Source organism: Prosopis cineraria, unplaced genomic scaffold (assembly GCF_029017545.1).
Source record: "Prosopis cineraria cultivar Desert tree isolate PC_DT_omini unplaced genomic scaffold, ASM2901754v1 PC2, whole genome shotgun sequence".
NCBI lineage: Eukaryota > Viridiplantae > Streptophyta > Magnoliopsida > Fabales > Fabaceae > Prosopis > Prosopis cineraria.
The window spans coordinates 7579349-7607242 of NW_026555333.1; the positions used below are offsets into that span (position 1 = coordinate 7579349).

The 27894-nt window shown below is 34.2% G+C and overlaps 4 protein-coding genes across 8 annotated transcripts; all 4 read left to right on the plus strand.

Annotated features, from left to right (window-relative positions):
* The first annotated feature begins 928 nt into the window (after positions 1-928).
* LOC129302106 (UDP-N-acetylglucosamine transporter UGNT1) lies at positions 929-11043 on the plus strand. Its single transcript, XM_054940783.1, is given in 11 exon segments — positions 929-1070; positions 2516-2532; positions 2534-2593; positions 3138-3329; positions 3382-3515; positions 7723-7853; positions 7953-7997; positions 8134-8189; positions 9306-9341; positions 9415-9525; positions 11008-11043. Coding segments are annotated over 11 exon segments (960 nt in total).
* A 774-nt stretch (positions 11044-11817) lies between these two features.
* Positions 11818-15210, plus strand: LOC129303752 (uncharacterized). Of its 2 annotated transcripts, none has more exons than XM_054943266.1 (5): positions 11818-12300; positions 12458-12557; positions 13189-13288; positions 13980-14068; positions 14434-14627. In XM_054943266.1, the coding sequence occupies exons 1-5, from the start codon at positions 11922-11924 to the stop codon at positions 14477-14479; spliced, it is 714 nt and encodes a 237-aa protein (XP_054799241.1). In that variant the 5' UTR covers positions 11818-11921; the 3' UTR covers positions 14480-14627. The 2 variants fall into 2 exon arrangements, with proteins under 2 accessions (XP_054799241.1, XP_054799240.1); XM_054943265.1 differs by having other exon boundaries at positions 11820-12300; positions 14459-15210.
* An 806-nt stretch (positions 15211-16016) lies between these two features.
* On the plus strand, positions 16017-17042 carry LOC129301958 (ATP synthase subunit b', chloroplastic). Its single transcript, XM_054940591.1, has one exon. It carries the CDS (start codon positions 16195-16197, stop codon positions 16849-16851), a length of 657 nt encoding a protein of 218 aa, XP_054796566.1. The 5' UTR covers positions 16017-16194; the 3' UTR covers positions 16852-17042.
* Positions 17043-20394: 3352 nt separating this feature from the next.
* LOC129303579 (E3 ubiquitin-protein ligase KEG) lies at positions 20395-24732 on the plus strand. Of its 4 annotated transcripts, none has more exons than XM_054942988.1 (7): positions 20395-20500; positions 20601-20654; positions 21351-21721; positions 21826-21917; positions 22020-22493; positions 23370-23803; positions 24143-24732. In XM_054942988.1, exons 3-7 carry the CDS (start codon positions 21359-21361, stop codon positions 24349-24351), a joined length of 1572 nt encoding a protein of 523 aa, XP_054798963.1. In that variant the 5' UTR covers positions 20395-20500; positions 20601-20654; positions 21351-21358; the 3' UTR covers positions 24352-24732. The 4 variants fall into 4 exon arrangements, with proteins under 4 accessions (XP_054798963.1, XP_054798960.1, XP_054798961.1 ...); XM_054942987.1 differs by adding an exon at positions 20768-20917 and having other exon boundaries at positions 20450-20500; positions 23370-24732; XM_054942985.1 differs by having other exon boundaries at positions 20396-20500; positions 23370-24732.
* The last annotated feature ends 3162 nt before the right edge of the window (positions 24733-27894 follow it).

Genomic DNA, 27894 nt, shown 5'->3' on the forward strand with positions numbered 1-27894 from the left:
GACAATAACTTTATTACTTTTCAACTTTAATTATTAACATTTGTATCCTCCCTTAAAATTTGAAAAACAAGTTATAAATTTATCAATTCGAAGCTGTAAAATTAGAAGTTGAACTTGTAAATCCCTATAACTGTTAGAATGATGACCTTGTTTTTTCCCAACTTTAAACATTAGCATATGTGTTATTTGCTTAAAATTTAGAAATAAATTGTAAATTTATTAATTTTAAATTACAAAATTAAGAATCAAACTTACAAATCTCTAGAGTTATTAGAAGAGTGATTTTGTTACTTTTCAACTTTAAACATTAACATCTACTTCCCTCTTAAAAGTCAAAAAATAAGTTACAAATTTATCCTATAAAACTGAAAGCTAAATTTGCAAATTATTTTTTTTGTTAAATTTGGAAAAATAAGTTATAAATTTATTATAACAAAGTCATAAAATTTAAATACAAAGTCACTTATCCATGCATCTATTAGAATAAAATCATTAAGGATCAAAATATTTGTTTGGTATTTTAAAATTGTTTGAAATTTAGGTTGAATAAATTAATTTTTCTCCGACTTAGTTGTCATTCTTTAAAAAAAATATTAAACTAAAAATAAAAAGTAGTATCACATGTTCGATCAGCCAAGTTAGAAAGAACATTTCTGGTCTGGCTTTTGGTTTATTTAATTTAAGCAGGAAGAGTTACGACTTTCGAGCGAAGTCAAGCTTCCAAGTCATGGCTCGCCTCTGAGTTTATGACGAGGTACGTTTTGCCCTCGTTAAGGTAGAATTTTCCTCTAAATCACATCATCTCCTTCTCCATTTTCATTTCCCAACAATAATCAAGGCAAGATAGGGCCTTATTCCCTCCCCCAAAACCTAAAAAAAAAAGACACACACACAAAGAAAAAATCTTCCGTATAGAAAGCATTGGGAAATGCCTCCAAGACCGTCCACTTCGTCGAAGAATCTAACATTGCTTCTATTGGATACTCTAAAGGACCAAGATGGAAAGGCACTTTTCCTAGTTGATGAGAAGCTCTTTAAAGGGTCTGCCATCACTAGACTTAGAGCCTCCTGTCATAACCTCTCTTCAAAAAGAGAAGAAACCATAAGGATATGATGCTTTTGGAGACGTCCAAGATGATGTAGAGATTTTCAAGAAAATTCAGGATGTTCAAAAAGAATCTATTATGTTTTAGAATGTTCTAGAAGCATCTAAAACAATCTAAAATAATCTAAAGAAATTTAAAAGTTTCTAAAAGATTTTAGAAATTTAGAGAGGAATGTGGAGACGTTTAGAATATTCTAGGATATTTTAGAATGTTCTAGAACATTTCACACATATCTTAAATATTAGTCCAGAAATATCCTTGTAAATATTTAGATATTTATTGTAGATATTTTCATGAAATACTCTAGAGGATGAATGTAAATCGTAGGATTAGATTGATCTTCACCGTTCATTAAGGAGGTAGGAATTTTCTAGAGAAAGGGGGAGGCCTATAAATACCTCCACAACCCCTCATTTGTAAACAACAAGGAAAATAATCAAAGTTCTAAGCTCTCAAGTTCTCTCATCCAAGCTCTCTTCTCTCTTGTGTTCAAGTTTCCTAGTTTCTTTACTTACATCCTGAGGGTGTCGCTGACTTAGCAAAGATCAAGAGGTTGATCACGCTAAGGCCGGCACGGTTTAAGGATTAGGGAGTTCCAAGATTGTGACACTCCGCTACTCTCTCACATGTCATGAGCAGGTGCGTCTTTATTTCTTGTCCAATTTTCATTTTTATTCACCTAATTTTACTGTATCTCTTATTCTCTTTTTACAAACTTTACTATTTAAACAATTGTACATCTACCTGTAGTAAATATGGTCCTTGCCTAAAGTAATTCTCCAATTAAGGAAAATACCTTTTCTTTCCTTTGTTTTTTTTAACCTGAAGGAAGATGCCTTTCATGTGTTAGTCTTTTATCCATTTTGTCCCCATTATCTTGTTTTCGAGTGTCTCTTTGGGTCTAGCTTTTCAATCTCTCTTTTATATCGATGCAAATCATCATTGCCACTTCTCCTTAGATATTTGACTGTTCACATGAAAGAACACAAGCATACAAGCATTTGTAGTTTGAGCGACATAACCAATAACTTTAAAAGAATTATTGAAGTTTCTGGAGTTACCATTTTGACCAGTCCGATGGTTAGACTAATCAATCATCATGGCCAACTTTGCTTTTTGGAAGATGAACAGTCTACTTTCTATATAAAAGTTGTAGAACAAACTCGTTCCTCTTATTCCACCATTGGTGCCTTTTAGAAGTGAATCCTTCACCTTTGTTAGATTCTAGTTGACTGGTTTCATTAAGCAGCCGACTTCCTTTATGCTAGCCTTATTATTAGTTTTACAAATCTCTCTCAACATGTATCGTGCCTGTCATGCGCGACTTAACGCTTAGGAGATGAAAACTGCTTTTTTTCTCCCTTTCCCTTGTCATCAGTTACTCATTCATTTGTTTTCTTGATTTGTAGTGTTGTTGTTGATGTTCAAATAAGGCAGCTCTTTCATCTTACCACTTCCCATATGCAAATGTCATCACATTTCTTCAGGTTGATCCTTAGAAAGATAGTTGCTTTGTATTTCATTATCCTTTATATGAATGCATTTTAATTTTCTTTGGCAGTTCATGGCTCTTGAGTTTGATATTTTTAGAATAATTTTAGTTTAATTATATCATTTTAAAATAAATAATAATAATAATAATGGTGCCCTGATCAAGCCAAGATTATACAAGTTGCAAATTTGTTATATTAGAGGTTTTGAAGTTGTGAACAAAAGGTCTTCTATATTTGACCGCTCTCAGTAGAGAGAGCAAAAACAGGAACATCTTAAAATCTTTGGCTGTGAAGAACTCCCTATGTGCTTGTGATTTATTGATTACCTTCTCCAATATAAAAGTTTCTCATACACTTTCGTGCCTCGGTGAATGGGCAGAAGGAAATGTTATTGAATCTAAATTCTCCTGGCATCTCTGCAGTATGTATGCCTGTGTTGCCCCCACTGGAGTTGCAGCTTATACCATTCTGATTGTTCTCAAAACCTATTTAATTTATCTCAAATTTAGACATGACTATCTGTTTCTTTCTGCTGCAGATCGTATGTTCTTGTTCTTTTTTGTATATATTGAGGAGGTGGAAGATAATCTCTGTCACAACAGGTGATTCCTTGATTTTATATGGCAACTCAACAAAATTTGTATCACTGAAGACTTTGATGCACACCCTGCCCCTATCGGGAACATATTTTTTTAAAGGATAAATTCCTAGTCATCATTGGTTTTCTCTTGTCATTTATTTTAATGATTTTTTTTCCCCATTCTTGCATTTCTCCTTGAAAGCTAGTCATCATGGCGTCTGTTCACGGAGTAAATGTTCCAATGTACACCACCCTTAGGAGGACAACAGTGGTATTTGCTATGATTGTTGAGTTTTTTCTTGTTGGGCAGAGATATTCATCGTATGTCATTTTCAGGTAAATGCTTTCATGATTAAATATCTGAACTTTTGATTAAGTATTTGAGATGTATAACAAAATGAACTTCATTATAATTGCGAGAGTAATTGGTCACGTTATGCATGGTTGCAATGTCAGGTTCATTGGGCCTTTACATCACTTGTTATGGGCATGCATCGTGTGATTAATATGTTTAGATTGCTTTTATTTGTTTAATAAATTGTTTTCTTTATAGTCCCCCAGCTGTCTCAGTTTGGTTTTACCCCTTATTGTGAACACCGTATTTTATCCGGGCATTTTTTTTAAATTTTAATAATAAAAAAACAAAAAAAATATAAAAAATATAAAAATGAAATTTGATCCTTTTAGGATTATATTTTCAAAAAAAAATCTTGCTCAATTTTTTTTTAAAAAAAATCTCTCTCAAATTATCCCAACCATTCAAAGATATTGGGAATCAATTTTTTTTGAGACTCAACTTTTTTTTTAAATTTCTCTCCTTAAATTTTTTCCATTTAAAAAATATGTAAACTTTTCTTTCTCTCCCTCAATCTAATTAACAAAAAAAAAAGAGCATTAAAGAATGGCTAAAAAAAAAAGGAAGAGAGCATCAGAACACACGCACACATATACTCTTTCGGCCATGTGTGCAAAAAAGAAGAAAACAGCAGAAAAGAGACATGAAATGCAGAGACACAAAATGCAAAAACAGCAAAGAAATGCAGAAACAGCGAAGAAACACAGGCACAGAGACGCAGAAATAAAATAAGCATACACTTTCGGCCATGTAGCAGGAAAAAGGACAGAAACAACAGAACGCACGAGCTGCAGACGCTGAAAGAAACAGCAGAAAACAGACATGAAACGCAGAAGAAGCAAAACAGAGCATAAAGAATAGTAAGCAACCGGAACACGTACGCATATACTTTCGGCTGGCAGGAGAAAAGAAACAGAACTAAGGACGCATGCATGCATGAAGGAAATGGCACAGCAGAGAAAGCAGACGGGACAGCACAGAAAATAGAGACAGAAACGCAGAAAAACAGAGCAGACTTTGGCGCACACAGAAAACACAGCAGAAAGGAAAAGCGGAGCAGGAAAGCAATGATTCACCTCTTCCATCCCCTATATAAGACTGAATGAAAAACAGAGGGAGGGACGGTTTTTTTGGACTGAAAGAAAGGAAGAGAGAAACAGATAGACAGAAGAAACAGAAAACAGAGCACAAAAAAACGAAGGAGAAGAGAAGAGAAGAGTGACCGAGAAGGAGGGGGAAGCAACGTAAAAAATATACAGAGGAGAGAGAGGACCGGAAGACGTGAAACAGAGGACGTGGCGGAGGAGCTTTTCTTTCCGGAAAAGCTGAGAAGGAAACGAGGGAGGCCAGAAGCTGAACGAAAAAGGATAAAGACGGAGAGAGGTGAAACAGAGGCTGAGGGAGAAAGGCTATTCCGGCTGGAACAAAGTAGAGGAAACGAAGAAGAGGAGTGCGTTTTTTGGCTGGAGAAAGGAAGGAGAAACGTACGTACGGAAGAAACAGAAAACAGAGCACGAAAGGAAAAGAAGAGAAGAGGCGGAGAGGAGAAAGAAGAAACAGAAACGGAGAGGAGAAAGAAGAGGCTGAGACAGATCTGGACGTCCCATACGCGCAGGTTCTTGCTTCTGAATCCAAAATATACGTGTTTAATTTCTGTTTACTATTCCAAAATGGATTTCATGTTTAAATGTTTTGTCTCATATTTTTCAGCTCCCAAGTGATTTCATTGCAATTGTCATATTTTTTTTTAAGAAAAGAGGGTTTGAAAAAGAAATAATAGAGAAATTGCAGATGATAATTTTTGTTTCCTATCATAGCTAAGCTAAATTTGATTATTAGGCACAATTTCATTTCAAATACAGAATTAGTATAATTATTAAGCGAGGTCTTTAAATGTGTATATTAACATGTATGAGCATTATTTTTTTTATCTCCATTAATTTAAGGTCCTTTACTTGTCAATAATATTGTTACACTCATACCATATGACACTTTCTATCCACATGTACAATTGTATAAAAGATTAAGAGGAGAGAATTCAATTCTCATCTAAAAAAAAACAAATGAATAAGAGAAGGTTTCTTGTATTTTATTAACTTGCCGTGTGAGATTTTAAGAATTTTCGCAGGCATTTAAAGTGATCTTATACCGTGTAAATCAATAAGATTTTGCAGGTATAGAGATCCAATTTATATGTACAATCAATGGTTTCAATGACCAACCGTTAAAACCAACTGTCTTTTTATAATCTAAATAATCCATTTAAGTTCCGTGTAAGATTACGAGAATCTTTGTAGGGACTTGAATTAATCATATTATCGTGTGGGATAATAAATCCTCGCAGATATAGTGATCATCCATTTTTTATAATAAATAAATAATTTTTGTAAATAATCATATAGTATACAATTTAAGAAACTTAATTAACCAAATTAATATATTTAAATTGTAACCATATTTATCAATTATATCTTTTAGTCATGTGAGATTTTTGAATCTCCGTAGGCTTCTAAGATCATCGTATTATCGTGTGAGTCAATAAGACTCTGCAGATATAACGATTTAGTTTTTAAAATATATATATATATATATTATATAATTAATTAAATCAATTAATTAAATTTAATTCCTGTATCGTGTGAGATTTTAGAATCTCCGTAGATATTTAGGATAATCATATTACCGCATAAGTCAATAAGGCTTTGCAGGTATGATGATTAAAATTCTTCAAAACATGTATATACATACTTAAAATACATTTTTAATACTCAAAATGTACATAAGAATATAAATAAATAAATTAAATTGCCGAACTCTTCTATCATGTGAGATTTCAGAATCTCCGCAGATATTTAGAGCAATTGCATTACCGCATGAACAATAAGGTTCTGTAGTTATTGCAATTAAAATTCCCAATCATAAGAGATAAAAAAAATGATTTTAAACCATTTCCTTTTCTTTAACTCAAAATTCAAAAATTGAGAAAATAATTAAAATTAAATTACCTTTTGCAATTTAAAACACACATATCAAAATTTCAGAAATTGTTTTATTTGCAAAATGGTGAGTTATTTCTAATTAATTTCTCTTCAAAAAATATTTTTACCGACAAACTCTTAAGCCCGAACTACGTGGACTTTGATCCCCATCACAGGGTACGTAGGCCTCAGAGTCAGATTCTGAGTCAAGTCGTCCTCCTTGTAAATAAATAAATATTTTCACCTAATTCTTATCATTTTTATCAAACACATAAATACAAGAGGGATAATTAAAATAATTATAAAACTATATTAATAGAGCACAGCAAACTTCAGGTAACCGTTTGACGAACGGGTGTTGTGGGGTGCCTAACACCTTCCCCACACTCAACCGACTCCCGAACCTATTCTCTGATTACGCAGATCATCCTTATCCTCCTTTTAATCGGTTTCCCGAGATTTCTCTCAAAATCTTGGTGGCGACTCCTCGTTCGATCTGGTTCCCGCCGTGAAGGCCGGGACCTTCGCTCGCGCGCCGTCCGCGTCGCATTTTTCCGGGTGCGACACTTATGTTTTACTTTCTCTGTTAAAAAATATAAAATATTTTTTAAAAGGTTAGATGTTAAAAAATATAATGTATTTTTAATCTTTCAAGATATAATCATTTTTTTTTTTTTTTAAAGTATTTTTATTGAATGAATTACTTTATATTTATTTTAGGGCAAAATATCCTATTAAATAAGAGTAAATATAAAAAGATAGAGTTAATTTAAAGATAAATTACTATGTTATTGGGAGGTCAATTTGATTTAAACAGAGAGAGTATTCAGTCATTTTATTTTGTTTAAATAGGTGTTTTTACCTAGTTGCTTGAGAATTTGGTTCTCTCTCCTACTCCTATCTTTGATAAATGTATGTTGGTGGTATTCAATAAGTTACGAGAAAATAAAGCACTGAATTTCTACATTGTTGATATAGTGAGAGATGGGAAAAATTAATTATGAGCTTCGTATGAGTTCTGCAGTGAATCTTGTACATGCATCCTCCAGGTGGTGAATTGGGTTTCCTTAGATTATTTTCAAACAAAGTCCATTGAACTGTTTATTATTTATTCCCCTTTTTCCCTTTTAACATCAAACTTAAAATTGTTGCTTGAATGAACATATTCCTGATTCCTTCATCCAACTGAAATTTATAAGGTTGTTGTCAGTGTTGGCTTGATTGGTTTTGGTGCTCTAGTTGCGGGAGTGAGAGACTTGTCATTTGATGCTTATGGCTATTCGATTGTTTTCATGGCAAACATCAGCACAGCGACATATCTTGCTACCATTGCCCGTGTTGGTCGTATTCAATACCCGCACTCTCTTATAATGTCCAACTTCTACACCTTGTTCCCTTTTTTTCAGCCTGACAGTTATATTTATTATATCCTTCTCTGAGGAAAAACCAGTGGGCTTAATAGTTTTGGCCTCATGTGGTGTAACAGTAAGTTAATAGATTTTATCCATTAGCCTTTGAACTCTCTAATCGTGTTTTGGCACTATTGAAATTTGAACATGTGGTTCATCTTTTTTTTTTTTTTAATCTGATTTGATTTGAAATGTTTTCTACTTTGTTATAGGTATCATGTGTGGACCAGTTCTGCTGATCCTGACACTAGTTCAGGGTGACTTGAAGGTGACAATTTGTATTTTTTCTCCATGTTCTGCCTTGAGTGCAGGGACAGATCCATACTTGTAATATAGAGGAGGCAATTACCCTCACAAGCCCAACAAAAATACAAATCGTGATTTTAAATATTTTATTTGTCTGTATTCAAAAATTTTAGCTGCCCCTGCCCCTGCCGCCTCAAAAAAGGAAAAAAAAAATTCGTGTGATCCCATAAAAAATTTCACAAATTTTTTAAAAAGTTTATTTTGCCAAGATCTTATTTATGAGTTTTAATCTTAAATAAAAATTTTAAAAAGAAAGGAGTAATAGTTTAAAAAAATAATTTTTTTCTTATTGTATGTTTAAATTGAAAATTTTATCATAAAAAAGTATATCATATAAAAGAGTTAAATCTTGTTGGCACAGAAAAGTTTAGATGAGACAAATCTTAAAGGAATATAAATTAAGTTCTTATGAATTGAACTCACTTTTATTGGTCAAAACACAAGAGACTTAAGTTTTATTAATTTAAATAAAAAGCAGAATTATAATAGATACTCTCTGCGTTCTAAAATGTAAGATATTTTTAATTGAATCTTACCATCTAATGAAGTAGTTATTTACTTTCAAACTAACCCTATTTTTTTCATATTTATTCCAATTAAACACCCTATAATAAACATAAAATCATTATTAATAGGGGCACTTTTGAAAAAAAGCAATAATTACACCTTAAAAAGTAAAAAACACCTATATTTTTTAATGGAGAGAGTATAATTTATGTTATTATAATTTTATATTCTGTATAATTCTTTAATAGCATTTAATTTTAATAAATTTTAAATTTAATATAATTTAATAAGAATTATAATTAATTTAATAATGACATTAATATTAATATTTATGTTATGTACAAATTTTGCTCCCACAAACTAAGTTTTCTGGATCTTTCATTGCTTTAAGTGCTAGCAAATGTTGTTCTTCTTCATTCTTGGTTGGTCAAAAAATACAAATAAATAATTCATTTTTGTTAAGTCAAGTTGGAACTTCAGACTCTTGAATTATATGTATATATTCAGCCATTCTTGGTTGAAGGTCAAAATCCAAGAAATAATTTTTTTTCCATTCGAGTTCATTGAAAAGCAATTTCTTTCGCCTTCACTCTTTAGCATCAATTATTCAAGTTAATTGCTCAGGTCTCTTTAACTTTCTTTTAAAAATAATTTTGTGTGCTTGTTCTTATTTTGCCTGGCAGGTTGTTTTGCTTTTTTCCTGCATACTGGCTTTCTTCTTGAATTACAGTATTTTCCTGAACACAACTCTAAATTCAGCTCTCTCTCAGACAATCTGTGGTAGTCTTAAGGTTTGTTCACCAGCTAGTTCTTTGACGTTGCATGTCTGATGCTCTTAATATTGCATGTTTGCACTGAAAATGATCCGATTGCATGTGCCTTGTACTGCATGGCCTTCCTGTAGGACTGCTCATGTGATTCTTACCCTTGTTAATTTCTGAACATGGTGTGTACGTCTATATTTTTTGTTTTTATTTTGGCAGCGGCTCGCCTTTTATCTTGGCTATTAGGATGAGGAACTTAGGTGGATATCATAGTACATATTGGTACCATAGACTAAATTTTGTTATGTTTAGTTGGAGGTATTTCGAAGAGAAGTATTTTCCTTCTCTCATTTGGTTAAAAAAAAAAAATTAAAGGAGGGGAGGAAAATTTTAATGTATTTTCCTTCCTCTCACCTCTTGAAGTAGAGGGATTTAGACTGATCACTAAAACCCTTATGTTAAACTAAATAATATTAAGTAGTGTTTGAATTGATGGATTTGAATTTAAAATTTGAATTTAAAATTTCACATTTTAATTTCATGTATTTAAAATTTTTTGTTTGAGTAATTTAAAAAACAAAGATAATTACTATTAGGTAGTGTTTTGAAGATGTATGTAGAGATTTAAAATAACAAGTGTTTAGAAATAATTTCAAATTATGAAAGAATTGAGATAAAATTTGGATTTTCATAAATTTTTATGTGCCCAAATAAGGAATTTGGCTCAAATCTAAATTCAAATCAAATTTCATATGTATCCAAATGTAGCATTAAAGGATTTTTATTTTTGTTTATGAGTATTCTGCAGTTTAGATAGAGATCAAACATTAGGGCGCTAGTTTTTCTTGTGGGCATTGAATAAGGTGAAGAGATGTGATTTTTTTGAAACTGCTTTTGGCTTCACTAAACAAAAAATTAGTTCGTGTTGTATTTTGAGAAAAACAAGTCATTTTGTGCTCTGTTTCTGTAGAACATGCTTATCTCAAAGTGACATTGGCAGTCCTCAGAAACCGAGTTTTAATTTAAAGGCTCAAGAGTTGACTTTGTGGGTGATATGGCTGTTGGATGTTAAATTTAACATATGAATTACTTTTTTCATTTTTTTTATTGAAGTTCAGTTACCAATTCCATAATTGGATTATAATTAGTTTTCACAAGATTTTAGTATCATGGTGCAGAATTGTAGTTTCTAATCAATCAGGCTGAATTCTGGGGGAAAAAAATCAATCAGCATGTCAATGACTGAAACTTGATATGAGTTTGAATTAGGATGTACCGGCCATTTCTTTTTCATCTGAAAAAACAATATGACACCTTACCCTATTGCAATACTTTTTTTTTTTTTGAATTGGATTGAGAATGATGCGTTTTTTTTTTTTCCACTTTACGCCATGGAATCCAATATGACATGGCCTGATACATGTTCTATTTTACTTGTTGTTTCTGTCTTAAAAAATTCCCCCTCGCGATTTATTTGGATGGATTTTAATTTCTAGGGCATTAGTGTAGGATCTTTTTACTATTGGCCTGGGCCTTACTAATTGATCCAGTACTGCGTTGCCCCATTGTATACGAGTTGAATGCTGTGCATTCATATTTTTGTATTGACAGTTCCATGTCCATCGTCTTGGCATGAAAATGTAAAATCACTTGTAAATAGAAAGTGAGGAAGTAAAATGAAACTTGATTGAGATTTTGCGTACTGCGGAACAACTTTGGATGAAAAACTGGTTTTGTTTTTGTTCTTTTCTTTTCAACCAGGCTTCGAGTAAGTTTGTAACCATTTCAATTCCAAGTATCTATACCAAAAAATTAGAATAAAATAAAATCTGCAAAAATCCTCATGGAAATTGAACAGATGGCACATCCTAGTCACTTGCCAGTGTTGGAAGAATACTCACCTTCTAAATGAGATCCCTTCCTTCCTTCTGGCTGTCTTCAAATGTCTGGAAAGGGGGCAACTTAAAGAAATGTTATAATTTCATAAAGTATAGAGAACCGATAAACATGTTCTAATTTTCTAATTTTAATTAAAGATGAAAGGTAAACTTGAAGCTGTCCCATGGTAACGAGAAATATTTCTACCATGACAGTAAGAAATGAGACCTTTCGTTTACGTCTGATCTCGAAAATATCTATTTCTGTGAAATCATGTGGTAAGTAGGAAGGCATAAATAAATTAAAATCACGTTCTGAATGTGCGATCCATATTCTCGCACAATTGCATTTTAACATGATACATGTTCCCGATTTTAATGATAATTATTATTATAATAATACAGACCGATATTTAGGGGAAGGAGGGAGAAGGCCCAACAGTTGTCAAGTCGGTTGACAGCGCGGGAAACGGTTTCCCAAGAGCCTAACTGTCATCTCCGCGATCGTCTTCACTTCGAAGACTCAGTAATCTCTCTGTCTCTCTTATGAGGAATCTCCCCCGACAGAAGGTCCACTACGGTTTCGGAAGCCATAGCCTAAATTCATTTTCACAATGCGTGTTGTTCTGCTCCAAGAATCTCTTCGTTTTCTCTCATATAAAAAGATTATTGGCTGAGTCGGTTCCTGACAATATTGAGCCCAGGTTTGTGTTATTCAGAGCTATGGACGACAGTAAATTGGTAGAGCGTGATTTTGCTTTCAGAGTTTCAAAGGAGAGCCCCCGAAGTCGACGATCTCTGGCGTTGCCGTTCTCCCCACTCACGGTTATCGATGGCGTTTTCTCCCGAAAGAGTTTTTCCTATCGCAAACTTCCTTCAGAGCCTCTCAGGCTCTCCGTCCTCAAATTGGACGGCTCTTGCTTCGGTAATTCATTTCTCTACTTGTTGATTTTTTTCTCCGGAGTTTCTTCCCCTTTGAAGTTAATTTCATCACCATCTTTTTCTCCCTTTTTTCTGGTGATCAAGAAAATTGAGGAAACTTTTGAGTATGTGATTTTGCTGAATGAAGAGTTTGTTCACAGATATTGTGGTTACAAAGACAGCCACTATCGCGGAACTTTGGCAGGCTGTGGAGGCAGTTTTCAGTCACATGCCTAAGAAGGGAGCGGGGAAAATTTCATGGTGTGGTTATTACTCATATCTTTCATATGCAGATGAAGCATGTGTGTTGTGTGATGTGAAGTTCTATACATCTAGTTTAGTCCACCGAAACTTGATATTTTCTGGATTTGGATTCTCTCAATTATTCAATTGCTCAATACATACAGATTTAGATGAGACTCACCTGGTGGTACGGATCTAATATGAGTTCCACTCTATTTTTATATTTCTTTACTTGAACGATTAGCCAATTGAAGGATTCAAATTCTCACCGTGCCAGTTACTGTTTTGATTGCCAAGGACAGGGGCCAACGGCAGATTTTTTCCGGAGACTTCTAACTGTTGTTGCCCAATTTTTTATTGACAAACTACGAGATTTTGCCTACCCAACCTTACGGAATAGGAGCCATTTTTCTTTTTTTATTTTCTACAATAACTAAACTCCAACCTGGCTGAAGTTAAAGAAAGCTGGTTTGATACTCAAATGAAGCCGTCCGTGATCCGCTTTGACTTGTGTCGAAGTGTATTTAACCCCCCCCCCCTTTTTTTCTCTGCCAAAGGAATGCATGTCACCTTTTAAAATATTAATTCCCATGCGTACGGGTGTTTTCCTATTAATTATTTACTTTTGTGTTTGCTTCGGATTACACAGGCCGCATGTTTGGGGGCAATTTTGCTTATGCTATGATGGACAAAAGCTACTTACAGAAACAGATTATCTTAGAAACTATGGCATCAAGGACGGTGACCAGGTTAGTAATTTCGATCCTTTCAGTTATTGCAGATCTGGCTTGACCAGTTAACCTACGCAGACACATGCATGAGAAATATCTTTCAGAATTAGTAAATTTTCTTATGAGCTTTGTGGACCTATAAACTTTCCCTCTTAACATTTTAATTCTCTCCAAGTATTTGATTTTTTTTGTAGATTGATTTTTCTTTCTTTTTTGTTCTTTATATACAACGGGTGCGCGTGGATGTAAAAATTGCAGATTGAAGGAATCTGCATCGCTAGTTTCTATGCTTGTCACTGTGTAACTTTTGAAAGATCGTCGTCTAATTGGTCACCAGACAGGAAAAAACTTCTTCAATTAAAAAAAGAAGAAAGGAAGAAAGAAAGGAAAACACTTCCATGCTCAACTTGATGGTTATTTATAAACTGTAATAAATTTGAAATATTGGGATCAAATTTTGAATCCAGGTTGAATACATTTAGTTAGCAATTTAAAATGACTTCCGATACAAGCGCAATGTTCTGGCCAAAAAGACAACCACAATGTATGGGAATGGAAAATTGATACTGTTCAAATTGGTTTTTGTTCTAGTTTCTTTTTACAGTTTAAATAAAATAAGTACTCCATCATTGTTAAATTATGCCTCTCGTGCAACGTGAAGCTTACCCATTGCTCAGAATCTGTATGGTTTTTGTTTTGATATGTGCAGCTTCGTTTCATGCGACACGTCTCAAATTGTTACAATGTGAGGAGGAGGAGATTCAAGAAAAGAATTGTTAGTTCAAAACCAAATTGGGGGTATGATTTTATCCGCGGACTTCATTATGTATTTCTGTGACGAAGATAAAGATGTTCTGCTCAACAACAAATTTTCTTCTTTCCCCTGCATGATTAAGAGCTAAAAGTCCTGATTGATCTTCGACGTGCCCTAGTTGAGTGTGTCATTGCTATGATTGACCTGGGAAACAAGTATGTCATTTGGAAAATATGAAAATGAACCAATCTGACTTCAGTAACCAATCTTTCATTATTATCTGTAAATTATTATATGGCTTAGAGGGTGTGGACCAATTACTACTGGGGTTGATATATCAATGGAAACTTCCTGGAGATATTATGCATGTTGATTTTGTAAGCCATCAAAAATGTTCTTACACTAGCAGCTGGACGTCCTTGGGACATATGCAGGTCCTCATCAAAAGTAAGTAGCTATCTGCAGAAAGATCATGCCAGTGACACTGATGATGAAATTGGTTTGGATAGCATAGTCATAGAGAAGGGGAAGATTCAGCAATTCAATAATGATGCTCGGGTGAAGAATCTTGAAAACAAGCTGACAAGCTTCTGGGCAGGGTTATTCACATGCACCCGACTTGCAGTCACGAGAAGTAAAACCGAAGGCAGGATCTGTCCCTTGAGGTTTGCTCGAGGCTTACTGGGCAGTTTTAGGAAGATAAACTTCTACAGGAAAAAGCGATCTTATCGAAAACATGCAGAAATTGGGTGGTGCTGATACACAGAAATATCTGCTCTCAGCTGACACATGGCCTATTTTATCGCAACATGCTGAAAGATGAGTTCTTTCTGTCAAGGCGAAGTTTGTGTGTTTAAATTTTTGCTGCCATGATGCTTGACCCATGCGAGTATGGGACTGTATATGCAGAATCCCCCTCCACACTTCTTCCTCCTTCTCCGTTTTCCCTTTCCCTGTCATCTTACTTCCGATGGAAGCATCAAAGTGGATCTCAATAAAGTGCTAGCGTGATGTGATATATATGGCTCATAATTAACCTTGAAAAATCGGCCACGTTTTCGTTAGTTTTCTTTTTCTTTCTTTTGTGGGTGGCCCATTTCACAGATTGTAGAAAAATTGATAATAAAATACTTTTAAATTATATAAATAATAATTTAATATATTAAAATATTATAATTTTACTAAAGTTTTTAAGGCTCTTTTTATTAATAAATTTTAAATTAAAAAAATATTTTATTCTTATTGGCAAATTATAATTTTCTAATTTAATCCTTATAATTTTTTGAATAAAAATTATGATTCTTTAAATAAAAATTTTGAATGAGATTTTTTATTTTAAAAATTTAATTTTTAATAATAGAAATTATAATTAATAAATTATAATTTTTTGTTTAATTTTTACAATTTATAAAATAAAAATTTTTATTCTTCAAATAAAAGTTGTGATTATGACTTATTTTTTAATAACAAAAATTATATTTGATAAGTTATGATCTTTTATTTAACTCTTATGATTTACAGAATAAAAATTATGATTTCTTAAATAAAAATTGTGACTAGAACTTATTATTTTTAATAAAGATAAAATGATCTTTTCATTTTAAAATTTATTAATACAAAGATTTTTAAAATTTTTATTTAAATTATAATATTTTAAGAGATTAAATTATTATTTATATAATTTGAAGAAATTTTATTATTATTTTTTTAAATTTAAAATTTATGTATTTTTTCTGATTCAGTTCAAAATAAGATTTATTACTTCTATTGATTTTGCCCCCGTTAATTATGTTTTCGAAGCTATACTTTAAGCTGATTCAGACAGTGATTCCATTGGTTGAATATGACTTCCCCACTCACATTAAAGAGCCTGAATGCCCATGAAAGGTTGTGTTGGAATCCGACCCGGCCCAATAAGATTGGAAAACTCCTCGCGCGTGCCGTGCGTCCATTTGTCTGCGTGCGGGGCGTCATCTACGGTCACAAATTTGTGGGGAGGGAAAAAGGAGGCTGAGAGTTTCGACCAATTTGTGTGGCGAACAATTTGGATTTTGGATAGCCCTCGTCGGAACTCATCAGCCTCTTCCTCTGCTTGGCCATATACCGCAATCTGAAACGCTGAGAGGCTGAAGAGAGCAACGCTTGAAATCCAAGTCATTCATCCGCTGCGATGGCCAACATGATCATGGCCTCCTCCAAACCCGTGATTCCCGTTTCCTCCATTTCCCCTTCCCCCAAAGTTCCAGTACTCCAAATTTCAGTCCCCAGAAGCCTTTCGGTGAAGATGTCAAAGCCCAAAATCTTGTCCCTGGTTCCCTGCACCCTCAAATCCCTTTCCCTCCTCGCTGCCTCCTCTCTTGCCTTGGCCCCTCCTTCTCTCGCCGTAGAAATCGAGAAAGCCGCTCTCTTCGATTTCAACCTCACCCTCCCCATTATCATGGCCGAGTTCCTTCTCCTCATGGTGGCCCTCGACAAGCTCTATTTCTCCCCTCTCGGCAACTTCATGGACCAAAGGGACGCCGCCATCCGGGAGAAGCTGAACAGCGTCAAGGACACCTCGGGGGAGGTCAAGCAGCTTGAGGAACAGGCGGCCGCAGTCATGACCGCTGCCAGGGCTGAGATTTCTGCTGCTCTCAATCAGATGAAGAAGGAGACCCAGGCCGAGGTGGAGCAGAAGCTGGCTGAAGGCAGGAAGAAAGTGGAGGCTGAGTTGCAGGAGGCTTTGGCCAGCTTGGAGAGGCAAAAGGAAGAGACCATCAAGTCCCTTGATTCCCAAATCCAAAATCTTAGCCAGGAGATTGTTAAGAAGGTTCTTCCTACTGTTTAATTACTTACCCTTGTGTTCAGCTTCAATCTGGCTCATGGCAGGATTGGTGCTATATATGTGTGTAGAATTGCGTTTTTTGGATCACAATTTCTGGTGACAAAATATTTCTGAATGTATAATGTGTTTGTTCACTCTGAATCCTTCTCGGGGTAATGTGAAAATGGAAAAATAAACGGAAATTAACATTAGAATGTTATCTTCGTCGCTTAAAATGTCTGAAAGACTTGACTGCGAATTGCGAGGCGCGTGCTTGGAAGGCATGATTGGGTTGATAGGAAGAGAATAAAGGAATCGATGATGACAATTCTCTTGGATCTAAACATTCCCACACATATATCCTCCCAATCCACATATGCTAGAATTTTGATATGCTTTGTCAAGTAGCACTTCAAGCTTTTAAGCATAGGTTAATTTCTTGTTATTGTACTACTTGCATGGTTGCCTCTCTTGTTAAATTTGTCTGTGAATGGTTTTTTGGGCAACATTTACTGATAATATGTTGATTGAGTGATAAGGAATAATATGTATTATTGGCGTAGTAGTTAGTTGTAAATAAGTGTGATAAATGAACAGACATCAACAGATAGTATTATTTGTAAATTATGAACACTTCCATTAGTCTCCTATAATTGCAAAAAAGACCAAGTTTAATTATTTTTAAAAATAAGGAGATCATATCTAACTCAGTAGTATTTTTCCAACTCACCATGCTTAAAAGGAAAAAGCCTATTTGTAAATTGACATGAACTTGTTACTCATTAGATTTAGGCATGTCTTATGGCAAGATTGTGTGCACATGTTCACCGACTCTTAGGCATGTTTGTGGTTAATGAATAGGGGGCGATTTTCATAGATTTTATATTAGATATAGCCATGTAGGTATGTATACTAGGTAATAGAAATGAATTTAGTCAAAGTGGTGAGGGGGAAAAAAGATTAAACTCAGTTGAAATAGGAGTTTAAATAATTTTACATACGGATGAACTCACTTCTTTATGCCTTTTCCTTCTTCCCCAGTTAGTTTAATATGAAGTGAAAGAATGTTTTTGTAACTAAGGAAAAGGAAAAATAGAGCAACATAATTAATTAGTAAGTCTATCTTCACCACGACTTCAGATAACCAATTGAGAGGATCCATTCTGCCTATAAGTTATACTTTCAATTTGTCTTTTTCTTTTTTCCTGGTTGAAATACTTTCAATTTGTCTAAAACATTAAAATCTTCTAAATTTAGAGTAAATTCGCTTTCATTTAAATATTTTATATGATTAAATGTAGTCCAATATGTTTCCTTGTTTTGTCTCTCTGTGACCTCCAATCCATCCCAAAATGGTTCCCCATAGCGGAGCCAATTCATCACCTCGTCTTCTTTCTCCTTTTCCTTTTGCGGAATTTCTTTTCTGCTTGAATTTAAATCACAAGCACAAAACGAAAGAACAGAATTTTTTTATCCCAAAAAAAAAAACAAAAAGAAAGGTTGCATCAAACAATCAACCATGCTAGAAGGCATTGAATTCTAAAGTTATTTCAAAAGATTCAAAAATTAAATATTTAAACTATACAAAAAGAAAAGTATGTTTTGTGGTCATCCCAGTGAAAATGTTTCATTCCCAAACATAATAACAGGTTTCATAGCTAATTAATATAACTATATTCAATTTAAAAACCACATCCGCGTATATAATAATTAGGATGTCTTGGTTTTATACTGGATATGATTCTTATAGGTCCATGTAGCAAAGGCATCCACATTGCCTGCTCATAAGTGTGATAGGCACGAAATGCTCATTATCTCAAGGGCTCATTTGAGCCTTGATTTTATCACCATGTAATCTCTACCATCTATTTTAAATTTATTTTATTAATTTTTTAAATATTATATTGTTAAAATAAAAATTTATTAAAAAATATAAAAATTTTAATATTAAATGTGGATTGTCTTTTGGGCTCAGTAGGAGATGGGTATAATGTTACTCATTTCAGGTGATGAGGTATGGACTGTCCAAATTTGAATTTTTTTGATTTTATATTTATCAAAATAAAAATTATAAATTTATTAATAAATTTATTTATAATTAATTTGGCCAGTACAAATTTAATATTAAAATTTTTATATTTTTATAAATTAACTATTTATATATACTTTAGACAGTACAGAACTTGAATAATCCAATTTAATATTAATTTTTTTATAATGTTTATAAATTAACTATGTAAATGTATTCTGGATAATATAGATTTAATATTAAAATTTTTATATTTTTTTATAATTTTTTATTTTAGTAATATGATATTGAAAATATTAAATAATAAATTTAAAATAAACAATAAAGATCAATTGAGAATAAAAATCAAGGGTTCATCATGCCGTGCTCCTCAACACGGAATGCGCTCGCATAGTAGAGCTGACAGAGTATTTTTGGGGGAAAAAGAAGGTGTAGGAAGCCCCTGAACGAAGCAACTCAAGTTTTTTTTTTTTTTTCCTTTGTCAAAAAACAGTTTTGATGTTTTTTTAATACAAGAATGCAGAATTTCAGGGTAAAACACTTTGGGACTGTTAATTTGTTTTTTTGCCCTTTTTCATTTGCAATACGGTTTTTAAAATTAATTTTTAAACAAAACGAAAAAAATTTATTTGATTGTATTAATTTAAAAAAAATTATAGTTAAAAAATTGACCCATACTAATTATCAATAGCAGTTAATGATAGTGATTTGTGATAATAATTAGTTAGAATAACTATAGTTTCAATAATCAAATATAATGTATTTTAAAAATAAAAAAAATAAACGAAAATAGATTTAAAATGTTTCTGTTTTTTTTAAAATGAAAAATGAGAATAATTTAAAAAAATTAAATTAAAACACTTATTAAAGCAAGTTTTTTATTTTGAAAAATAAAAAACCGTTTTTGAAAACTGAATGGGCCTTTTAAGTCTTTGACAACAAAGTATAAAAAATTAATTTATCATCCAACAAGAAAACATAGAAATAATGGGACATTAGGCTTATTGCTAAGTTGGGTGAATACCTTATATCAGGAATTGCCGTGGAAGCAAAAACACTTATCCATGATAAACTCGATAGAGTTGTCGTGATGGAAATATTAAGCATGAAAGTTCTGCGACATTATCAGACAAAAAAGTAGTATAATCGACTTCAATCTCCATTGTGCTTATTGCTTAAATATTACAATTTATTTTCATGCCAAAAGAGTATTGCAATTTATCTTATTGTTTTTATTTTTCATCAGTGTAATTTGGAGGTTACGTCGAAAACTTGAAATGATGGAATCATTACCTTTGCTCAAAAAAAAAAAAAAAAGAAAGAAATCATTACCATCATCACCCCTGCGGGGTTGCGCTAAGGTCGGGTGGGCATGTGTGGCAGATTGCGTACACTACCTTACCCAAACCAAACTACATGCATACAAATAAAACCTTATAATGAATTACTTCTTCACAGGATCGTGGGTCCCATGTTTATACGTAGTTTAGGCCCATCTACTTTAATATTTGCTCTGTGTATCTCTCTCTCTCTCCATATATATATATATATATATGTATATATGTATCCTCCTCATGTTTTCTTTCCGTTGGGTTCGGAACTTCAGAGTTCAGATTCCTGTTTTTCGAGATTCCAGGCCCTGAGGTTGGTTTGTTTTTAACCTCTTCTCAGTCGTTTCTCTCTCCGTTTCGACTTTACTTCGATTTTAGCTCTGAATCTGCTAATGTCTTTGTCCTTTACTAAGTTTACCACGCCGAGGTTGGTCGCCGCTTTCACTGAAGATTTGTTCTTCGTTTCAGTGAGTTTCTTACTATTTACTTGTTTATTTTCCATAATTTTTAGTTGCAACTCGTAAAGGCTTTGTCTTTCTTCTTTACTTCTGGAAACTTGAGAGATTTGCGTATCCGATAGGGGGCGGGTTCGTGAAAGTTGAATTGTTCTTTCAACAGAAGCTTTCGGTGGCTGTTTCATGCAAAGATTCAAGCGTTATTGAGAATAGAAGGCGCATTTAAGGGAGTCGAATTTCGGACTGCCTCTAGTTCTTAATTCAAAGCATAAGGGGTAGCTGTATCTAGCTCAGTCTAGTCGATGAATTTTTGTTTCTGACTTGTATGATGAAAGTTTTGGATTACCTTGTTGCTGTATGTTTTTAATTTTAGTTTTTTTTTTTTAACTCTTATGCCCGCAAATTAAGGAGTAATATTTCAAATTAATGAATGATTTAATGTTGGAGAAAAAACATTAAACAATTACCTTTGAGTTAGTATCTGCTTGAGAAAGTATTGTGATCAACTTTATATATCAGAGTGGAATCAAGTCAACTGGGGTGTATTTTTTCTTTATTGTCAGGAGTTTAGACTCGAAAAATTATCTTCTTTCACCTCCTCTCTGGTGTAATTTGTGTGTTTCGACATGTTCTCAAAATTGTTAATGATTATATTTGGATTTTGACTTGTTCTATTTGCTGAATTATCTCATCAAATGTTGGCTGCAGATTGACAAATGGCTAAAGAAGTCCCTGCTACTCCATCAACATCTTTTGATTTTGTGGTCTTGGGGGATGATCATCTGAACCTAAGAACTGTCAGAGGTGCATCCAGCCACGCAAGTCCATGGATTGAACCTGAGAGGTTGAAACTTAGGCACAGAATTGGCCGGGGACCATTCGGTGACCTTTGGTTGGCAACTCATCATCAGTCCACTGAAGATTATGACGAGCATCATGAAGTTGCTGCTAAGATGTTGTATCCAATCAAAGAGGCCAACTTGAAGATTGTATTAGAGAAATTTGACGAATTATATCATAAGTGCCAAGGAGTGGCTGCAGCTTGCGGGCTACATGGAATTTCAATTGTAAACGGAAGGGTTGGGCTAATTTTATTCTTTTTCTTGTATATTTCAAGTTTCTATCAACTTGGACCTTACTAACAATGAATCTTTATTTATTTATTTATTTTTTCTTCTTACAGATATGCATCATTATGAATTTCTACGAGGGTTCTGTTGGTGACAAAATGGCTAGGCTTAGAGAAGGAAGGATTTCATTTCATGATGCGTTGAGGTGATGTGGCTTTGGGGTGATATTGATAATTGATTTAGCCAAAAATAAAATGAAAATGAAAATAAAGGACCGTCAACTCTAAAGTTATGTTACTGGCTGCAGGTATGGAATCAATCTGGCCAAAGGTATTCTGGAACTTCATTCAAAAGGAATCCTAATTCTCAACCTTAAACCCTTTAATGTGCTTCTCGATAATAATGACCAAGCTATTTTGGGAGATTTTGGTATTCCTAGTCTTCTGCTTGGCCTCTCATTCCCAAACTCAGATATGGCTCACAGGCTGGGGACTCCAAATTACATGGCGCCAGAACAATGGCAACCTGAAGTCAGAGGCCCTATATCCTTTGAGACAGATTCGTGGGGATTTGGGTGTACCATTGTGGAAATGTTGACTAGTAATCAACCTTGGCATGGAAGATCGGTGGGTGAAATATACCAATTAGTTGTTAGAAAACATGAAAAACCTCTTATTCCTAGTGGCCTTCCTTCTTCAATTGAGAATATCCTCAGCGGATGTTTTGAGTATGATTTAAGGAATCGCCCCTCAATGATGGACATTCTGAACGTATTTAAAAGGTTTGCATTTTTTTCAAAACTTAGCAAGAAAATTTTTTTATTTTGTAGTTAGATAGCTTTGTGGTATCTTCATGGCTTATTCTATTTTTAGCATTCAGTTTAAGTGGCTTATCAAGTTCCATAAGGATAAATTCATTCTCCTACAAAACTAATTGCATTAGTGATGCGAGTATAGAATTTCAAGTTCCATTGGTTTTTGTATCAAAGGAGTTGGATTAATTCCTCTTGACCATTCTCACTCTGCAGAGCTTCTATGGTGTGCCTGCTATGTCCTGATGCATATATGTGACAAAATTCATTCAGACTACTGTGTAAGAGCTGACTGGGTTCTCTATAGTTACTAGCAGGGCTTACAGTGAACTCGAAAAGCCCCTTAAATTTAACTCTTCAGAGGTAGAAGTTATCACGAGTGTAAATTGAACCGAAACTTGTACTGACAAGTGGTAGTTTAGAGACCTTCTTTAAGAGCTTGGACATGTCCGTGCATAAAAATATTTGTATTTGGTATTTTAAAATGATGCTGTTAATCAACTATTATGGACATGGTCTTATTTTAAAAATCACTATTTGCAGGACAGACATGAGGCTTTCAGCTTTTTAATTTCATGTGCCCCGCATGCAATTTGGCTGTTGATTTTGTACCTGCATTTGACTGCTCTTACCTTGTCTTCTACTGATTTTGGATAGCATCTGGACCACAAAGTTGAAACTCTAATCAATTATCATTGTTGTGGTCACCAAAATGAAATTGAGAAATACTGGAGCTACTTTTAATTGAGCATGGTTTTCCTTTAGTTAATTTCATCTGTGTTCATGAAAATAACAAAACCTGCTGTAACTAGTTCTTTGTTCTCATTTGTTCTGCTAACTACACAGTTCTCTGGATGCATTAGCCAATGATGGAGGATGGCAATATCTTGGAACCATGACGGTTGCTGAAAAATCAAGCAGCACAGGCCATACAGATTGGTTTCTTTCAAAGGATCGTCTCCAGGTGAATGACGTGGTAAGATCTAGAAAACCAACCAATTCATGCAAACATCAAAACATGGATGTCCCGGAAGGAACTGTTGTTGGTTTAGAACGTAGTGCAGATCATGGTTTTGTTTTAGTGAGGATCCACGGTATTCATGACCCTCTAAGGATTCATATTTCAACTCTGGAGCGTGTCACATCTGGTTTGGCAGCTGGTGATTGGGTACGCTTGAAGGAAGAAGATGAGAAGCACTCACCAGTGGGCATTCTGCATTCCATTAGCCGTGATGGTAGAGTGGCTGTTGGATTTATTGGACTGGAAACTCTTTGGAGAGGTAATTCTTCAGAACTTGAAATGGCAGAGCCGTACTGTGTGGGGCAGTTTGTAAGGCTTAAAGTCAATGTCTTGAGTCCTCGATTTGAATGGCCTCGTAAAAGGGGCCGGGCCTGGGCTACTGGAAGGATATCTTGGATCCTACCAAATGGGTGTCTAGTTGTCAAATTCCCAGGGATGTTGACTTTTGGGGATGAAGCGAGCACCTTCTTAGCTGACTCATCTGAGGTTGAAGCGGTTAACTTTAGCACTTGCCCTGGGATCATAGGGAAGTATAAACATGTAGAGGATTATCACTGGATAGTTAGACCTGCCCTAATTGCATTTGGCCTGTTTACAGCTTTGAAATTGGGCTTGTCAATTGGAAAGAAAATGGCAAAGAACAAGGTGCATGCAAAAGATAGAGAAAATCAGCACGTAGATGGCCAGAATGCTAGCAACTCTGCATGGAGACCTCCTGGTGCTGTAAATGCTGGCAACACAGTATGGGTTCCTTCAGTTGCCAATATTCTTTTCAAAGAAAGTGCTAATGCACCCACTGGTCGGTAGTGTCACCGCTCTGATGTCATCACAGCCAAATAATTTATGGATGTACAGGTTACTATTAACTGGTTTCTGCACTGGTGAAGGAAATCTATCAACTGTTCTGCTATCCTGCAATTTGTCGATACATCACAACGAAACAATGTAACATAAATGCAGACTGGTACCACCGTGAATGCAGAATTTGTAAATGTGCTTCCTTGCCATTAGCTTACGTTGTTCATGCTTCTTTTGCACCCAAAATGTTTTGCATATGACTGGACCATTTCAGGAATTATTGGAGTGCTTATTGCGAGTGGTTTGTCTTCTCTTGTCTTTAAGATGAGAAACTCTAATTTCTAGTTAGACTTAGCGTAACCTTAATCCATGTTTTGGTGTTCCTGAATCTGTCATACATTGTAAGCATTTCTTGGTGACGTCAACTGGGACAAATTTTATAAGCTGAAGAAACTGCTTGCAAACTATAGTCTTGCGAGTTGCACCACTCAGAATATGTCTTTAATCGAAATGTAGTTAAAAAGAAAGGCTTCAAGTTCAAATTTTACTTGGGCCATACCGTTTTTGAAAGGAATGTCATTGCCCTTTGAGTCGATTCTCCGCTAGGTGAGTACGTTCATGCACCTTCTCGCCGAAAGATACTCTGGAGATCACTTATTACATCATCATATACTCTTTTCGCTGTAAGTTTGTGACTCTTGGGTTGCGTTGCTGTACCACATTTCTATGCTCGTGAAAGAAATGGTCAACTGAGTATCCAATTGCGATCATGTACAGTGGGTGAAAATTCCAGTCACTTTCTATAAATGACAAGGACCAAACTATTTTGCTGGGTGGAATGGAGATTTGAACTTCAAAGACATTCTATAAATCACACAAGTTGGCTTATACCTAACTTTTTTTCAGCCCCGTTTTAATGGTAATGATTAAGGTCATGGCGTTTTTCCACGATTCTGATTTCTGAGATCTGAGATAAGGCTAAAAAAATGGGCAAAGTCATGAACACAGGGCAATTCTCCCATACGCGAGATGTTTAGCCGGGTAAGCAGAATGACTTATTACCTAGAGCTCGAGTGGCTATATGGATCCGAAGCCCAAAACTCAATACTAAGGCTATCTATTTTTATTTTTACCATTTTTTCAAATTATTTAAAAATAACTCAAACAATTATATTGATAAAATAACTTCAAAGAATGTACTCCCTCCTTTTAAAAATGTAAAGTATCTTTTAAAGAGTTTAATGTTAAAAAATATAAGGTATTTTTAATTTTTTGAGATGTAATCGTTGCCTTTTTTTTCCTTTCAAAAATGTTCCCATTGATAAATAATTTTATATTTATTGTAGGGTATTTAATAGAGATAAATATAAAAAAATAAGGTTAGTTTAAAAATAAGTAATTACTTCATTGGAGGTGAGATTCAATTAAAAATACTTTATATTTTTTAAAGAGAGGAGTAAATCGTTAAATACTCCTTGTATTTTTGAATACAAGGAATAGGTAACTATTTTATCAAGATTAAGATAATTGACTATCCATCTTAAATGTGTCACAATTTTAGATTTTTTTCCCCATAAATACCTTTGATTTAATGTTTAAAATCTATAAGATTTATAACTAGCTCATGCTCCCTTTGGTTAAAAATATAATCATCTTTCAACAATGACCCACGTACAAATAAAATCTTTATTCGCATGAAAATATATATTTTGTAAGATACACAGATGACTAATTATAATATATTTGCAACTATTGAACTTCCCAAGCAGGACATGTTAGAACCTGAACACGAATTTCTGTATTCAGAGCTTCACTCGGCCACCAGAACCATCCGCAACGTGAACTTGTAATAGTACAGACGAGGATAATATTTTCCCAATTCAAAACGCTAACTAAGCTGTAGCTAATTATATTGGAGAGGAGCCACGTATGATGGTCCTGAAGAATAAGTAGGTTGGTAGCACGGGGCAGGAGCAATGAAGTCGAAATTGGTGACTGTGGGTGGTCTCCATCAATCTATCTGGTGCAGGATCCTCACGGATTCAGCTGCTCCATACTCATTAATGCTCCCATTTTGTCATTTAACTCCCATTTCACTCCCTGCCCCACCCCCCCCCCCCCGGGCCTGCGCTCTTCCTCTCATCGTATCATCAAATCCATGCATTCATTTCTCAGATTTCATCATATCTCACACTAATTCTCTTCCCAGCCCCAGCACCACAACAATGTGTCAGCGTGTGCTTAGTCAGAAAGGGTAACGAAGATTAAGACTCCATTGGGAATTAAGTACAACATCAAGAGATGCAGAATGCTTCCAGATAAGCCCCATCATGACCTTGTTTTGTTTGGCCTTTGAAGCCTTAAGAGAGGACTAATATAGTTATAACAGATTCCACCGCCCCAGGGAAAAAAAAAAAAAAAAAAACAGAGATTAGGGTCGTGGGAATGGTACGAGGTCCACCCACAGATACAAAAACAGTGACAATAACATCATAGGCATTAACGCTACGTGGGGTCCCGGATCCTAAGAAGATCTTAGCCCCTCCTCTTTATCCAATTCCAATTCCTTTCCTGTCAGAATCAGCCTCAATAAATTATCAAATTAATATATTTATTTACATATATGGGACTCCAGTTCCTTTAAAAAAAAAAAGAAAATTCCTGCCATTGCCCCGAACCTGCCTAACTCTAGTCTTGTATTATTCAAATGGCTTAGATATTTAAAAAAAATGAAAAAAATGAAAAGTGACACATTTAAATTTGAAATAATTGGATGGTGTCTCTTTTTCCCGGGGTCTGGCCCGACACCCATCATCTCTATCTAGTATATGGTACTCTATCTCTTGATTATTGCATAATTATAAAATTATTGCAACTTGAGGTTTCTCGGCCCACCGTTTGCCTCGCTCTCTCTCATCACTCTATTATATCTACCATCATTACCATCCCTGACTTGCAATTTTGCATGTTGCCTTCCTTTAGGATAAAACACTAAACTTGATCAGGATGAAAGAGAAATTGAGAAAAAATTTCTCATAATTTTTTTAAAAAATAATAATATTTTTTATTATTTTTAGAAGTTGTTTTTATAATTCCTCATCCTTTCTACGTTTCCACATCTCCAAAAATAAATGCAGAGTCATCTTTTAATAAGAATTCAAATCGATTCGTTAGGTTATGACCAATGCCATTTCTTATTGGTATCTTTTTCATGCTTGTATGCTCCCTCCAATTTTATTTTTAAGATATATTTTAAAAAATTTCTTTGATTCTATTTATAAATTATGGTGTAATTTTTAAGTAATATTTAAAAAATATTTTTAAAATTATTTTTTATAAGAGAAAAAATAATATGATATCATTTTTTAAATTTATTATATAAGGATATATTTAAAAATTTCTTATTTTTTATTTTTTATATTAATATTAATGAGGCTATGAAAATAACGAGATGATTATATTTTAGGAGGAAAATGGATTGAAAAGCAGAGGAGCGTGGGAGTCAGTCGCGGGAGAATTAAGGTGTTGGGAACAGGTGACGTGGGGATGGTG

Bases quoted from the DNA above. Each gene is read 5' to 3' on its own strand.
- LOC129303752 (XM_054943265.1), top strand. From the start codon at position 11,922: ATGAGGAATCTCCCCCGACAGAAGGTCCACTACGGTTTCGGAAGCCAT. The intron at 12,558-13,188 runs GTGTGGTTATTA...CGGATTACACAG, and splicing joins GGAGCGGGGAAAATTTCATG to GCCGCATGTTTGGGGGCAAT. The intron at 13,289-13,979 runs GTTAGTAATTTC...TGATATGTGCAG, and splicing joins GCATCAAGGACGGTGACCAG to CTTCGTTTCATGCGACACGT.
- LOC129301958 (XM_054940591.1), top strand. From the start codon at position 16,195: ATGGCCAACATGATCATGGCCTCCTCCAAACCCGTGATTCCCGTTTCC.
- LOC129303579 (XM_054942985.1), top strand. From the start codon at position 21,359: ATGGCTAAAGAAGTCCCTGCTACTCCATCAACATCTTTTGATTTTGTG. The intron at 21,722-21,825 runs GTTGGGCTAATT...TTCTTCTTACAG, and splicing joins TTTCAATTGTAAACGGAAGG to ATATGCATCATTATGAATTT. The intron at 21,918-22,019 runs GTGATGTGGCTT...TACTGGCTGCAG, and splicing joins TCATTTCATGATGCGTTGAG to GTATGGAATCAATCTGGCCA.